Here is a 16,729-nt window from a genome sequence, read left to right as displayed (position 1 = left end):
TGTGAGTGTCTTTAGTTGCACTATTGTGGCTGCCTCAATGTCCTGAATCATTCTGACTTTGGGGAAGAAGCAGAAGTTGCACGGTGCCAGATCCAGTGAAGATGGATGAGGACATACTGTGTTTTTATTTGACAGAAATTGCCGCACCAGAAGTGATGTGTGACACGGAGTGTTGTCATGATGGAGGATGACTTACAGCACACTTTAAAACCTTCTCACAACCATAGCTCACACCTGACTGACTGCACTAAACAAGTTGAAACTTGTCACACACTGTTACTAAGGTTCACGTGCCACTTCCTGTATTGAAGATCCCTGCCTTTCTGTTGGATGGCACTCGGCAGAAGCATTCACCTTATTTTGTGATCACAACAGAAAGGCTCCGTGTCACGCATTGCGTCTGGTGCAGCAATTTCTGACAAATGAAAACATTACAGTGTGTCCTCATCCACCTTATTCACCGGATCTGGCACCACGCGACTTCTGGTTCTTCCCCAAAGTCAAAATGACCATGAATGGGAAACATTTTGAATGGATTCAGGACATCGAGGCAGCCATGACAGCGCAACTAAAGATACTCATGAAAGAGGACTTCCAGAACTGCTTCCAAAAGTGGCAAGAACGATGGGAAAAGTGTGTTGGAAGCAAAGGGGAGTGTTTTGAGAGGGATTAATGGCAATGTGTCTTTTACTGTAATACATTAAAAAAAAATTTAAACCACTGTATTTTTTGATCACACCTCATAAAATCACATTAAGTCTTCAAAATTGGGTGTGTATCTTACACTTAGAGCACAACTCAATTTGGACTAGCCACTTTTGAAGTGCTTAGTAGCCACATGTAATTAGTAGCTGCCATACTGGAGCCCTCATGAATGGGATTAGTGCCCTTATACTGGAGGCCCCAGAGAGTTCTCTTGCCCCTTCCATCTTCTGAGGGCACTGTGAGAAGATGGCCATGAATGAACCAGGAAATGACTCTCACCAGACACAGAATCTTCTTGCACTTTGATCTTGAACTTCTTAGCCTCCAGAACTGTGAGAAATGAATTTCTGTGTTTTTAATCATCCAGTCTATGGTATTCTGTTACAGCAGCTCAAATGGACTAAGGGAATAAGTCAGAGACTAACTGTTGGAGGGGTTTGTCTCAGACCATTAGCTGAGAAGGACTCAGGTAGACGTCTGGGCACGTGAGTGGAGATTCAAGTGGCCCTCCTCCTATCTTTCTGAAGCCCTTTGGGATTCTCTCTTTAGATACTACTGTGTTTGCCTCCTTATCCCCATCTAAATGAGGCCTGTTCTAATAAAGGACAAAAATAATGTATGGAAAATCAGAGATGGTTAGTGTTCTAGTCTGTTTGGGCCGCCATAACAAAATATCATCGACTGGGTGGCTTAAACGTCAGAAATTTATTTTCTCACAGTTCTGGAGGTTGGAAGTCAACGATCAGGGTGCCAGCACGTTAGGGTTCTGGTGCTGGCTCCCTTCCTTGCAGATAGCTCCCTTCTCACTGTGTCCTCACATGGCAGAGAAATAGAGCTAGCTTTCTGCTGTCTCTTTTTATAAGGGTGCTAATTCCATCATGAAGACCTTAATATCATGACCTCATTTAAACCTAATTACCCCCAAAGACCTCCATCTCCACACACTATCACACTAGGGATTAGGGTATCACTATATGAATTTTGAGGGGGACACAGTTTAGTCCATAGCAGCTAATAAATATAAGAACTTATTTAACCCCATTGACAAAAACGAAATGTAGATGAAAATGAATTACTGTTTTTCACCCGTTAAATCAGCAAAAATAAAAATTTTACAATTTTCACTGTTGGCAAGGTGCAATGGACAGACACTCTTTTTGGCTGCTAATGAGAGTATAACTTGATAATACTTTTTAGAAAGCAATTTTGAAATATGTATGAAGAGCTTTAAAATATACCTTTTGATTCTACAAAGTTATAGATATCTATCCTAAAGAAGCAGTCAGCAATGAAGATAGGTACACTTCATCATTAGTAGTCATAATTAATATGTACATCATGTAAATTTTAATCATGGGAAAAAGTTAGACACAACCTGAATTGTCTAATCAATGATTAGACAGTTATGGTACTATTTTTTGTAATAGAGTATCAACCAAACTCAATACACAATGTCTTAAAGAAATTTTTGTAGACATGGAAAAGTTTGCACAATATAATGATTAGCCACAAAAAGAGAGGAGATACAAAACTACATAGTATGATTGATCCTATTTTAATTTTGTAAAAAATACATAAATTGAGGAAAGACTGAAATGAATTTTTTTATTAGCAGTTATTTCTGGTTGGCAGTGTGATGGTTGATATTTATTCTCTACTTTGCATTTTTTTCTGAATTTTTCAAATTACATAGAGCACATACTATTTTTATAATCGCAAAGAAAATGTTTATATATTAAAACAAAATAATGAAATGCTGGCCTAAGTGTAGGAAAAATGCTTCCATTCTTGCCTTCTCATACTATTATTATAAAGTTCATACAAATGAACTTTATATGATGGAGAGTTAGAAAGGGATAAACAAAGAAAGCACAGGAAGCATAAAAGCATTCACTGCTGGGAAACGCTGGTTTTTCATCCTAAGTAGCCAGTTGGCCAGCCAGGTTGCAAGCCTGTGTCTGGTCTCCCTGGGGCGAGAGTCCTTTTGCCTCTGCCCCTGGACATCCTCTTTCCTAGATGGGCCAACCTCTGTCCCAGCTGGTACCTTCGTAAAACCTACTCACTCTGGTTGAGCTTCCACTGGGAGCAAGAAAGCTTTGCTTTTTCCATTTATACCCATTCTGCAATATCCGAGAGCACCTCTGCTTTTATCTGGATTATATTTTGGGATTCCCATGAGTTTGGGTTTTTTAAAGATTTTTTTTTTCTGATTTAAAACATGAATTTGAAACTACTGTGATCAATCACCATGTTTCTATCAGGAAATAATCCCTTCCTTCATGTTTTTGGTGTTACAGCAAGCTAGTCATTTCCTTCCTAGACTGTCAGTATCTGGTGTGGCTTTCATGTAATCTAGGTGTATTGTTTATACAAAAGATACAAGCATAGGATGGCCTTGTTTTTCAGAACTTGGGGAGTCAAGAATTTTTTAAAACTTTAATTTTAGACTTGAAATAAATTAACTAAATGATCAACTACTTGGAAAGTTGGGCAATAAAATATTTAACTCTACATCATTTAAAGATTCAGTTCTAAAAAACTTAGAAATTCAAAGTTGTCTCTTTTTTTTTTTTTTTTTTTTTCTTAGATTTTATTGGGGAAGGGGAACAGGACTTTATTGGGAACAGTGTGTACTTCCAGGACTTTTTCCAAGTCCAGTTGTTGTCCTTTCAGTCTTAGTTGTGGAGGGCACAGCTCAGGTCCAGGTCCAGTTGCTGTTGTTAGTTGCAGGAGACGCTGCCCACCATCCCTTGTGGGAGTTGAACCAGCAACCATTGTGGTTGAGAGCCCACTGGCACATGTGGGAATCAAACCGGCAGCCTTTGGTGTTAGGAGCAGGGAGCTCCAACCGGCCAGCCCCTTGTTTTGTTTTTTAATTCTACATGTAGACACTCAAAGCATGCACCTAGCAGTATTGTGGGAAAACTGAGTTTTACCTTCTGATTTCTCACTCTCAATATATATATGTGTGTGTATATATATATATATCTTCATTTCTTTCTCTGAGAACTCTGTGATACTCATTTCACCACTGTTAGAATCACCTTCCTTGGAGATATTCCTTCCAAAAGACATTTATATTTTGAAATATATCATTAATTTAGGAGTCCAAACAATGAGACCCTCCCTGTTGGTAGAACTTCAGACAGTAGGTCATCAGAAATATGCAGAAATCTGTTCTGCCCTCAATTTTCTGACTTCTTTCTAGGCAGGCCAGCACACTATGTACAAACAGGGTCTGCCCTGTAGGGACCAAAGATGGGTGAGATATTATGTGTATAGGGTCTACAAAATTATTAAGCAGCTATGCATAGCAATTGTATCCCAGAGTGAGAAAGTACTCATCAAATTGTTAGTTCAGATTTAGGCTTAACATCCAGGAAAGATTAAGAGGTTGCAAAACTAGTTTTCCAGCAGAGGGCGCATTTAAATTACAAATCAGGATTTTTATGCAGTTTTCTTTTTTTAGAAATAAATACTTTTTTATTTTTAGGACTTTTATGCAGTTTCTTTTATGATAAAGTTTCCAATCTGCACTTTTGAAGTATTGTAGTTATTTCTAAATCACATGACTCTATTATTGTGGTTGTTTTTTGTTTTTTTAGGGACTAATTGCTGCAAATGTTAACCAGACATGCACGAATCAGGAATTACAGAATGTCAGCAAGGACCCTGACCAATGTAGGCGAAAAGGAGCTGGTTCCACCCATTTTCCTGGACCTTGGGCTGGAAGGCTGTGGCTTCTCCTGTTGGTGGCTCTATGCTGAGTTCCCTCAGCCCAGCTAACCAATTCATAGATACAGTTCTAGAGGCAAACCCATGGGACACTTAAACAACCAAAAAGATATGATTTATTATTTCCCCAGTAACAATTCACTTATCTAGGGATTAGACGGCTGGTGACTGCCTCCCCTTTAGGCCAGGCACAATCCAGCAGGTATCAGAATCTGTTGTCTTGCTCTCACTCAATAGAGACTACGTCTTCTTACCTGTCCAGTCTGTCTTAAAATTCTTCAGGTTCTTGAGGGGCATCTTCCTCTCCCTGAGGTCCCTCCTGGATGACTGAAGCCAACTTGCCCTTTTCAATAATCTTTTTTTCCCTCCAATTTATTGGGGTGACAATTGGTAGTACAATTACATAGATTTCAGGTGTACAATTCTGTATTACATCATCTATAAATCCCATTGTGTGTTCACCACCCAGAGTCAGTTCTCCTTCAATCACCATATATTTGATCCCCCTTACCCTCATCTCCTACCCTCCATTTTCAATAATCTTTAGTATACTTTCAGTTATAGAGTTTCTAAGCTAAAAATTTGGCACCCTCTATTTAAATATCGACAAGACACAGAAGTCTCTTTATTTTCAAATTTTTAACATACTTCCATAGAAACAAATTAAATTATCCCCTAGAACAACAGCATGCCAACTCCATCTCTACACATATGGGGATGGCTAACTTCTGTGAGATGTCCCTTTGGACTTGCTTTGGGGGTTGGGGAAGGTAGGGAGGTAGAAGAGACTTTGACAGTGTTTAGGGACTTAAATCTGTTTCTAAGTAAAGGGGTTTCTGTAACTGCGATTCTTACATTGCATTTTAAAATGCATTCTCATCTAAAAACAGCAAGGCATAAACTACATGTTCCTAGGTTTACCCATGAATAAAATATTTCCAGATAATGTAAAAAATACCCTTCAAGTTCTGAAAGAAGATACACATGCACACAATTTTGTGTGAGTACATGATATGGGTAAGGGAGAAGCACTGGGTTTGTAGTTTCAAAACCCTCTGGCTCTGTAAATCACCTGGCCCTTCTTTGCCTCATCTGTGAAGTCCAGAAGCCAGAATATACCCTCTAAAAGTCACGGTCATCCGAGTGGGATCATGGATGCAAACTGCACTGTGATTCGCTGATGTATGGCCATCTGCGACCGTTGGCCGAGTGATTGATCTTGCCAGGGTTTGATCATGAATGACCTGTTGGGTCTAGAGGAGGACCCCGTCCCACGTCCTTCTTCACTGAGGGGCTCCGTCTCCTTCTGTCTTGCATTCATCCTTTATTCCACCCAAATTGGTCTGTGCCCCCCAGGCTTTGCTCTTGCCCAGAGAAAGACCCTATCTGTAAACCCCCTGCCCTCTTCTTGCCACTTGGAAGTTTCTCCAACTGTTAAGGGCCCCACAAGCATTTGGTAATCACTTGTATCTCTACACTCAGGGCGCAATCATTTTCTATATTGCTAGTTAGACCTTTGCATGTTTCACTATTTCATCTGAGTGTCTAAACAGATAAACAAGCCTTGCTCGCTTAAGTGTCTTGTATTTAACCATAGTTCTAATAGACAGTTACTATCTCACTATTTATATTTAAATCATTGTGTTATTAAGTTCTTTCTCCTAACCATTTCCCCCGAGATGCGTTTGTCCAGATCTCTTCCATTATACTTGGTATAAAGTCAGTCTCTCTTTCTCTGTCATCACACTGGCCTTTGAAGGGTACAGGGAATGTTTTGGGATTTCTTTTCTCTTTGTCCAAGTCTTTTTCTCTAATGGTGGTGATAATCAGCAGTGGGATGGTTAAAAATAATGATGGCTTGCTATGATTATTATCCTTTGAGTGCTTATTTTGTGCTGAACACTATTCAGAGTACTTTACATATATTAACTCACTTAATTCTCATTATAATCCTATGGAATATGTGCCTTTATTATCCCATGTGTAATTAAGGAAACAGAGGAATAGACAAGTACCTTGTCAGAAGTTGTACAATAGATGATCGTAGATCCAGGATTTAAACCCAGTCTACCTACTGCATCATCTTGCTCCTTGAAAGATGGGTAGTAGTGGAAAGGAGTAGAAGTAACTGTCCTGGATAAACTCATATTTGTCATCAGTACCCAGATGTCTTTCAGAATATTTGAGAAATATTGAGGACTGAGATTAGAGAGGCAAAGCCAAAAGAAAGTGGAGGATTGCACAATGGTGTTTTGAATTGACAAACTTAAGAAAGCCAATCTGGACAATTAAGTCATGGTCTTTCTTGTCCTTGATTGTGTAAGTTTTTACTAAGAAGCGTAGCAATAATAAAACCCTGATTAATGTTTCTGAGAGTCCAACATTTATCTTGTGGGAACGTTTGCATATTTCACCTCTGCTTATAAAGACCAAGCTAATGATTTTGTAATTTTTATTTTCATTGAACAGAAAAAAAAAAGCTATTGATTCACTAACTATGCTTTCTTATTAGCAAGTAGCTATGCACTGTTCACACATTAATATGTAATGTGTGATATTTTATTTTTTCACATGCCGTTATTGGTATTTCAGAGACTTATTCTTTCAATATGATTTGACTTCTGCAAGGTAATTTTTCAGGAAATGTTTTTCTGATCTATGGAGTTTGGGAATATAAATAAACAATCGCTCATATTCATATTCAGATTCCAACTTTTTAAAAAATTCCCTTTAAAGCTGAACTCCATTAAGGCACTCATTCTCAGACTTTGGTGTGCATAGGACTTGCCAGGGGAGCTAATCAAAATTCAGAGACCAGTTGACTCCCCAGGTGATTCTGATGCAGATGTCCTCTGGGCACCAGAATAGGATGGAGGAGGGGACATGGAATAGGGAGAACAGAAACTCAGTGCTCTGGAGATTCAGGCACACAAGTACAAGAGAGCAGATGACCTTTCATCAGAGCTATTCAGGGAGCGGTCTGAAGTCTGGTCTCCACGTACGTTAGTAGAAGATTTCACCCCTTTGGTAAAAGAAGACTATTCAGATCCCGCTTACAACTATGAGGAGAACCACTGATCTCCTGTGCAAGTATATTCTTTAGGTTTGGGGAAGAAGGAAGTTGGTTTGCTGATGGCTGAGTACTTACTGTGAGCAGCGATGGTGCAAGGTTATCAGGAAGAGCTGGAGAAGGAGAGACATCTAGGTCTTACCATTCTGCCATAGTCTCAAGGGCTGGGTTTTCAGCCAGCAGGCAACACACTAAGAGGGGGACATGGAGCTACTCCAAAGGGAGGAATACAGAGGGTGCCAAAAAATGTATACACATTTTAAGAAAGGAAAAAACTATTAAAATTACGCTGATGGTAACCACTCTGAGCACCTCTTTTAATTGCTGAAGTCAAACGTAACTTATATTCATCTTTTGTTATCATGTAATACTTTTGAGTATTACAATTTTAATACAGTTTGGCACCCTCTGTATGTTGTGCAAGGTTCAATTAGGATAAATTATCCTCTTGTTTTTGGAGGAATGCTATGAGACCTGCTGAGAACCTAAGGATCTGCTGACAGTTGGCCCTTGGAGATGGGAAGAATTGTATATGACTCAAGAGGTGGAATTATTTTGTTCATGAGAGAGAGAGGAGTAGGAAAAAAGCCAGCAAGAATAGGCTGTATGTGGAAGAAGGGCCAAAGAAAGTCCCCACCCCCGTCCCATCCTGCCTCGAATCAGTGAACCAAAAGGCAAAGAAAAATGCCTTAGGAGGATTCTAGGTGGTTTATGTGGGAGGTGTGCTGTAAACCTTTTTCTGTGTGTCAAGTGGAGAAATATGAAATAATTCTGTGTCTCACCAAAATTTCTTCTTTTCGGAGAACCTCAATAGGAAAATAAGACAACATCAGCTTTCTGAGTTCCATGTATGTGTTTTAAACATTTTCTTAGATCCAGAAAGTCATTCATTTCCCACCTATGTGAATTATGCTACTATTTTTCAAACATACACTCTCTGGATGTTGTGACTGATAAAATACAAATACATTTTTAAAAGGCTTCTTGAGTTCACAGTAGATTTTGATGGGAGATTTTCTCAATCACTTTTGTGGTTGGGTCTGAGGAATTTTTGACTTTAAAAAGGAGTTCCTCATACTTAAAAAGGGTAGAATCCACTGGTCTAAAGAATCACAACTGTGTTTTCAATTTGACGCCAAAGAGCTGACCTAATGCAAAACACTGGGCACTGACTCTTTATTGTGTCATTTATGACGGACTTTTAAAAAAGAGTAAAGGTAAACTGCATTTTGGTTTAACTTTAGCAAAACATTAACATTATTTATTCAGTAATAAATATATAGAGGGGCATCTATAAAGTATGTCTATTTAAAACTGTCCCCTTTTTTGACTTTGTAATTGTGTGAGATAGGTCTATCTGTTGTTCAGTAAGAACATGCAGATCCGGAAACATTGATTCCATTTCCTTTCTCCAGGCTTTGTTGTGTGGTCTACTTGTTACATGTCCTCCGGACCCTCTGAGATATTTAGAGGAAATGATCATTACTATAATGAAAAATGGCCTCGAAAGTCTCCTATGGTGAGTGTTGATTTGACTTGTGATATTTTGAAGGTAAAACAGTATAGTATTAGAAAACGTCTTGCCAATGAATGCTGCCAATCTCAAGATTGTTAAAGAATCCTTCTACAGGCCTTTAAGTCCCAAAGACTTTGATAGGAGCAATTTGCCCACTTGTTTTCAACTTACTGTGTAAGGTGTGACAATTAAGTTCGCGAACTTGTTGCAATGGTGATGCTAGCCTTTTTTGATATCAGAGGGATTATTCATTATGAATTTGTACCAACTGGACAAACAGTTAACCAAGTTTACTGTTTGGAAGTACTGAAAAGGCTGTGGGAAAAAGTTAGATGACCTGAACTTTTTGCCAGAAATTCATGGCTCTTGCATCACGACAATGCACCAGCTCACATGGCACTGTCTGTGAGGGAGTTTTTAGCCAGTAAACTAATAACTGTATTGGAACACCCTCCCTACTCACCTGGTCTGGCCCCCATTGTCTTCTTTCTTTACCCAAAGATAAAGAGAAATATTGAAAGGAAGACATTTTGATGACATTCAGGACATTAAGGGTAATATGACAACAGCTCTGATGGCCATTCCAGTAAAAGAGTTGCAAAATTGCTTTGAAGGGTGGACTAGTAGGTGCTGGCATCAGTGCATAGCTTCCCAAGGAGAGTACTTCGAAGGTAACCATAGTGATTTTCAGCAATGAGGTATGTAGCACTTTTTCTAGGATGAGTTCTCAAACTTCATTGTCAGACCTCGTATTGTGCACTCTCACTGATACTATACTTTGGGCTCATAGGGCAGTTTATTTCAAGTTGGAGATGAGGAAAGGGAGGCATGCCCTCTTTGGGAGCACAGCAAAATCTTGAGGGGGGCTAGTTTGAAAAAGCACTCCCAGTGATTCTGATATGCTTTTCCCAAAGGTATGTGTCTCATCCTTCCCTTCCCTTTACTCCACCCAAAGAACCACTGATTTAATTATGGAACTAACTACTATGGAATGAAATTAATTTCTGACTGTGTTTTACAATTTTATTACAGGGATATGTGCATTGATCCATCAATGAAACCAAAAATTCGGAGATTATCTGAAACTTACTTGGAACAACTTTTTGGACTGGATGATCAGCTGGTAAGTATTAGTAATCAAGCATTCTAAAATATAGTACATCTTAAGTTTTGAAGGAAGTTCTCAAACAGACTTTAGGGTTTTATGAGTGGGATGAGATCAGACTGATTTTGCAATTGAGGGCACTCCGAAAAGTGATGGAAGCACCTCACACACACACACACACACACACACACACACACACACAGCCACACTCATGGTAACCACCCCGTAACCCCAAATTTCCAAGAAGCATTTATACAGGCATTTATTCTTCCCTTTTCTTTTCTTTTCTTTTCTTTTCTTTTCTTTTCTTTTCTTTTCTTTTCTTTTCTTTTCTTTTCTTTCTTTTCTTTTTTCTTTTCTTTACTTTCTCTTTCTCTCTCTCTTTTTCTTTCTTTCTTTTCTTCCTTCTTTCTTTCTTTTTCTTTTTTACTGCATTCTTCCTCTTTCTAATAAAATCTTTATATTCAAATTTCCCCTTCCCCTTTTCTCCCTTCCCCCCTCCTGCATCTTTCTAATGCTAAAAATAGCATTATGGAAAGCTTTACAGGAGGATATTTCCTTTGCTTTCTTTTTTTTTCTTTCTTCTTTGCTTTCTAATCTACTTTGTTCTGTATTCCACCCCCTTTCATTCTCTTTGCCATCTGCCCAGGAATTATGCTCGTGACAATATGGCCAAAACATTAATGAGATCTAAGTGAAAAGCCAGACCGATCATTAATGAAAGGAACAACCAGCTCCAACAGCTGGTTTTGATCCTGTAAAGAGGGCAAAGAAGTCATTCAGGACATGGAGGCTTTGAGAACAAAGACTGTATCTAAGAGAAGCTTAAATAGCAAACGGCATTTGGGGAGAGAAATACTGACACAAATTAGACGTGTGTAGGACCATGTGTGATGCCTGCAGATCCCAGGATGATGTCTCCGTAGGAGCAGGCTGGGCTGGGGACTTGCTGGTGAGGTTGGGCGTTAGAAAGTGGAACCAAACCCACAGTCAAGGTGAGTGATGACAACCAGGAACAATCTGAAGCATTGTTTAGAAGGATGGGTGGAGAGTAACACTGGATCCTAGTCAGTGTTAGGATAGGATATGTCTGCCAAGCCTGGGACTGTTCTCAGGCACCAATACACTGGGAAGAATACACATGTTTGATTTTTGTTGGGGTGTGGGTGTCTTAATGACTTGATCAACCACAGACCTTTGATCTGCCATAGAGTGCAGATATCTGCAAACCAAGTTCCTGGACATGTTTGGGGGCCACCTCAGGAGCTGGGGGGCCACCTCAGGGAGGACCCAGGGGATGGGGTGCTAGGTCCCCTATCCTCACCGCTTACATGCTAGAATCATTCTGCTTTGAGCATAATGTCACTTGAAAAAAGCTTGACAACCATTGCTATAAGATACTAAAATTGTTAAACACCACTGATCTAGAAGAGTAAACCTCATTGTCAATATTTTGAAAGCAATCTTACAAAATGCAATCAGAATGTGTCCAACATCTAGCTAAAAGCCTATAGAGTGTTTTTTTTTAAATGCACAGAATTCCAAGAGACATTGTAGCTACTTCAAGCGTAAAGATTTATTTGAAAAGGAATTTTCAGAAATATTTCATGTGAAAGCGCAAAGGATAAGATGTTGGCAGCTGATCCTCACTTAGAAAGAAGCATGACGATTCACCAAGCATGGAAAAGATGCCCATTTCGTAAGTTAGGAAAAATAGAAACTAGGTGTGACTTTGCAAAATGTAAATCTCCAGGTGCCTAGGGTTGCTTAGTTAGATGGCTCAGCCTAAGTTGGGTATATAGATTAATTCATTTCTCCTTCACCCTCAGAGAAAAATGAAAAGTTGGGTTTTGTTCTTTTTTACAAAGAGAAAAGACACTAATTTGCAATTTCTAATATTTTAAATTACCTATATTAAATAAATATTAGCTTTGCTTTTTGTACTTTTTTCTTTTCTATACAGCATAACTGCCAAAAAGAGAGTTTTTAATGTTTTGACAAAACATTTTAAAGGCCACAAACAATTGTAATTTTCCCTGTTGATTATTAAGATTGCTTTGCATGATTTCAGCGTGCAGTTACTTTTATGGTCTCACAATATAGTCCTGCACAGCAAGACTGCCTGTATGTGCCTATTTATAAATACATATATTTGTTTCTGTATACGCAAACAGAGAAAATTTAGCACAGGAAACTGTAAATCAAAGAGTGACAGAAAAAATAGGAACTGTTCTCATAACTGTAGATAGTTTAACTGTGTGTTCCAAGATGAAAGAATCAACCATTGTAAGAAGGAAACTAACTTCACAGACCTGATTCTCATTTCTTAGGAAATTAAACCTCCAGCTGGGCCTACTAATTACAAGAAGAAAAGGCATCTATAACATTCAAAAAGTCCTTTTATTATGGAAAAACGTAAACATAACCCAGAAGTAGAGAGAATGCCTTAAAGATCCTCCATCAGCCAACTTCAACAACGATCAGCATTTTGTCAGTCTTGTTAATTATTCTCCCCTTTCCCTTTTTCGCTGGAGTATTAGAAAGCAAATTCCAGGAATTGTATTATTTTACCAATAAATACTTAAGTGTGCATCTCTAACAGGAAATGACATATTTAGAGAACACACCGCAGTGCCATTGCGTACACAATGAAATTAGCCATAATTCCTGAATATAACCTACTGTTGATATATTCAGTTCATATTCAGGTTTCACAAATTGTCTCAAAACTGCCTTTTTTTACATCTCGCTCTCAGTCAAAATCCATATAGGACCCACATATTGGGTTGGTTGTTATATATCTAATGTCTCTTGTAATCTTCAATAGTTCTCCCTTCATATTGTTTTTCCTTATCACTTATTTGTTGAAGAAAACAGGTCATCTGTCGTGCAAAATGGTCCACATTCTTCTTGTTTCATTTGTTCTGTTTCTTGTATTTTCTGCAAGTTTCTAGTTAGACCGACAAACTTAATATTCAGGTTCTTTTTTTCCCCCTCTTGGTGACAAGCATGCTGCACAGGGGTTGTTGCATTCTTCCTAGTGCATCTCATTAGGAGGCACCCATGGTCTGGTTGACCCACACTTTTAATAAATCTTGATTCCTATAGACATTACCGTAATTGCTTATTAATTTTATTCTACCAGATATTTATAATGGTTTTGGAATAACAAACCACAAGACCACTAAAAATAAAATTACTCAATGCAGTTTAAGAAAATTTATGCAATACTTTTTGCCTTTAAGATGTATATATCCTACCAGGTATTTTCAGTAAAAAAATAATACATTTTTTTGTTACCTAAATAAACTTTTTTTGTGTGTTGATGGTCACTCTTTTTTCCTCTTTGGTATAATTATGCTCTTTCTTTTTTTTTTTTTTTAATTTATTGGGGTGACAATTGTTAGTGAAATTATATAGATTTCAGGTGTAAAATTCTGTATTACGTCATCTAATTATGCTCTTTCAATTATATATAATATTACATGGCAGCAAAATTAAAGAATAAAATGAGGAGTTATTCAGAGAAGTATTGCTTTCATTCTTGCCTCTTTAGCCTCCCTATTCCACCTCTTTCTATAGGTAACCAATTTTACTAATTTTTACTTTATCTTCTTTTATTGTTTATTTTCTTTCTTTATTTTTATTTTATTTTTATTTTTTGAGGTAGAAAAGCAAAGTACAGCTCTCTTGCAAGACGGGATACCCGAAACTGGGATGCCCCCCAATAGTTCCTTTTTGAAAAGTATGAGCAAATGTACTGCATTCTCCTCTTTTTTGACTGCTTACACAGAAGTAGCAGACTACATATAGTCTTCTGCTTCTTGTTTGTCTTACTCAATATGTCTAAGAGATCACTGCCTTATACAACTTTTACAATAATGCTATCACAACATGCCGTGCTCATGGGTGGGAAGAATTAATATAGTTAAAATGTCCATATTACCTAAAGCAATCTATAGATTCAATGCAATCTCTATTGAAATACCAATGGCATTTTTCACAGAACTAGAACAAATTATCCTAAAATATATATGGAACCACAAAAGACCCCAAATAGGCATAGCAATCTTGAGAAAGAAGAATAAAGTTGGAGGTATCATGCTACCTGATACCAAACTATACTACAAGGCTATAGTAATCAAAATAGCATGGTACTGGCATAAAAACAGACACATAGATCAATTTCTAGAGAGCCCAGAAATAAACCCACACCTATTGGTTATTTAATCTATGACAAAGGAGGCAAGAATATACAGTGGGGTAAAGACAGTCTATTTAATAAATGTTGTTGGGAAAACTGGCCAGATACATGCAAGAAAATGAAACTAGACCACCTTCTTACACCATATAAAAGAATAAATCCAAAATGGATTAAAGACTTAACTATAAGACCTCAAATGACAAAACTCCTAGAAGAAAACATGGGTAGTAAACTCTGTGACATTATTGTAATAATGTTTTTTCTGATACATCCCCTTGGGCAAGGGAAACAAAAGAAAAAATAAACAAATGGCACTACATCAAACTAAAAAGTTTTTGCACGGTGAAGGAAACCATCAACAAAATGAAAAGACTACCTAATGAATGGAAGAAGATATTCGCAAATGATACATTCAATAAGGGGTTAATATCCAAAATTTATAAAGAACTCATACAAATCAGCACCAAAGAAAAATGAGCAGAGGACCTGAATAGACATTTCTCGAAAGAAGACATATGAAAGGCCAACAGGTACATGAAAATATGCTCAACATCACTAATCATCAGAGAAATGAAAATCAAAACCACAAGGAGATATCACCTCCCACTTGTCAGAATGGCCATCATCAATAAATTAACAAACAACAGTGTTGGAGAGGATGTGGAGGAAAGGGACCCCTTACACACTGTTGGTAGGATTGCAAATTGGTGCAGCCACTATGGAAAACAGTATGGAGGTTCTTCAAAAAATTAAAAATAGAACTATCTTATGACCCAGCAATTCTGCTTCTGGATATTTATCTGAAGGAAATGAAAACACTAATTTGTAAAAACATATTCACTCCTATGTTCATTGCAGCATTATTTATAATGGAAGCAACTTAAGTGTCCATTTGTGGGCAAATGAATAAAGATGTGATATATATATATATATCACTTAATAAATATATATGTTAAATATATATATATATATATATAATGGAATATATAAATTCCATTAATATATAAATACATATATATAATGGAATATTACTTGGCCATAAAAAAGAATAAAATCTTACCACTTGTGACAACATGGATGGACCTAGAGGATATTGAACTCAGTGAAATAAGTCAGACAGAGAAAAGCAAATATATGATTTCACTTATATGTGGAATCTAAAGAACAAAACAAATGAACAAACAAAACAGAAACAGACCCATCGATGCAGAGAACATTTTGATGGTTGCCAGATGGGAATGGGGTGGGCGAAAAAGGTGAAGAGATTAAGAAATACAAATTGGTAGTTACAGAATAGTCATGGAGATGTAAAGTACAACATAGGGTGTAATAAACATGTACAGTGCCAGGTAGGTACCAGACTAATGAAGGGGTGGGAGTCACTTCACAAATTATATAAATGTCTAACCACTATGCTGTACAATATGCTGTATTGAATGTCAACTATAATTGGAAAAAAAAGATTTGATGGAAGAGAAAAAATTAAATAAAATAATGGTATCACAGGGAGCATTGTGTAACCAAACTCTAAAATCTAAATGAAAGATGTGGACTTAAAAGGTCTTATTGATGTAACAAAGTTTAACTGTAGAAAGGAAACTTATGACCCCCGGGGCTGGGGTTTTAATCATTGGGAGAGGCAGACAGATCCTAAGCCCCAAACAAGAATCAATTGGTCGATAACCACACCCAATATACTTGCTCGTTTGCAAAAGTATTCATTTTATTTTTGAGATTGGGTAGATTGCTGTATCCCGAGAACGCATCAAAATAACTATTACTGTAACCTGGAAGGAATAAAAGTAATAGAAATAATGTGTAGTAATAGAAAAAAGTGTAGAAATAATGAAGATGTGATTTAAATTCATGCTATTTATTTTAGGATAAGTTTAAGTGTAAAGTAAGTAATACTACTAGTTAATGATATGGCATTTATGTATGTTTCTCTGCTATGTGTGGCATTTGGGAGTTCTAAAGAACATCTTTGTAAGTTTTTAATTTAAATGTTTTTCGGGGACTTTAATAAAGTTTGTAATAAACATTTACATATTTAAGAAATATTAATTTTTCAAAGTTGCATTTATTTAAATATGTGTCTCTTAAATAGAGCACTAAAATATAAATAGCAGTGTTTCCATGCACAAAAACCTGTTTGGCATTAAAGTCTTTAAGTAATTTGCAGAAGATCAAAAATTAAGAAAATAACTCACAGTGGAAACTCTAATCCTTCATATCATGCCATAGTACTGTATGTTGCAGACAGCTCACTTCTGAATTAAAGGCATGGTTTCTTTTTATTATTGTTGTGCTATATTACTAGTAAATTTTTCAGCTTATGAGAAATAAAAAGTTCAGATTTTGGAGGGATTTAAATTAGACTATGCATGAACACAT

General features: G+C 37.2%; 1 protein-coding gene across 1 annotated transcript in view; it reads left to right on the top strand.

Annotated features, from left to right (window-relative positions):
• FBXL13 (F-box and leucine rich repeat protein 13) overlaps positions 1 to 16,729 on the top strand; it is a 201,019-nt gene that overhangs the window by 5,988 nt on the left and 178,302 nt on the right. Inside the window, exons 2-3 of the mRNA XM_081079549.1 lie at positions 8,926 to 9,029; positions 10,059 to 10,149. Of these exons, the coding sequence (XP_080935675.1) occupies positions 8,926 to 9,029; positions 10,059 to 10,149 (195 nt within the window). The remainder of the gene's footprint in view (positions 1 to 8,925; positions 9,030 to 10,058; positions 10,150 to 16,729) is intronic.

The sequence above is a fragment of the Rhinolophus hipposideros genome (assembly GCF_964194185.1).
Source record: "Rhinolophus hipposideros genome assembly, chromosome: 18".
NCBI lineage: Eukaryota > Metazoa > Chordata > Mammalia > Chiroptera > Rhinolophidae > Rhinolophus > Rhinolophus hipposideros.
The sequence above is the reverse complement of the archived record's forward strand: the minus strand, read 5'-3'. Positions and strand labels throughout refer to the sequence as shown.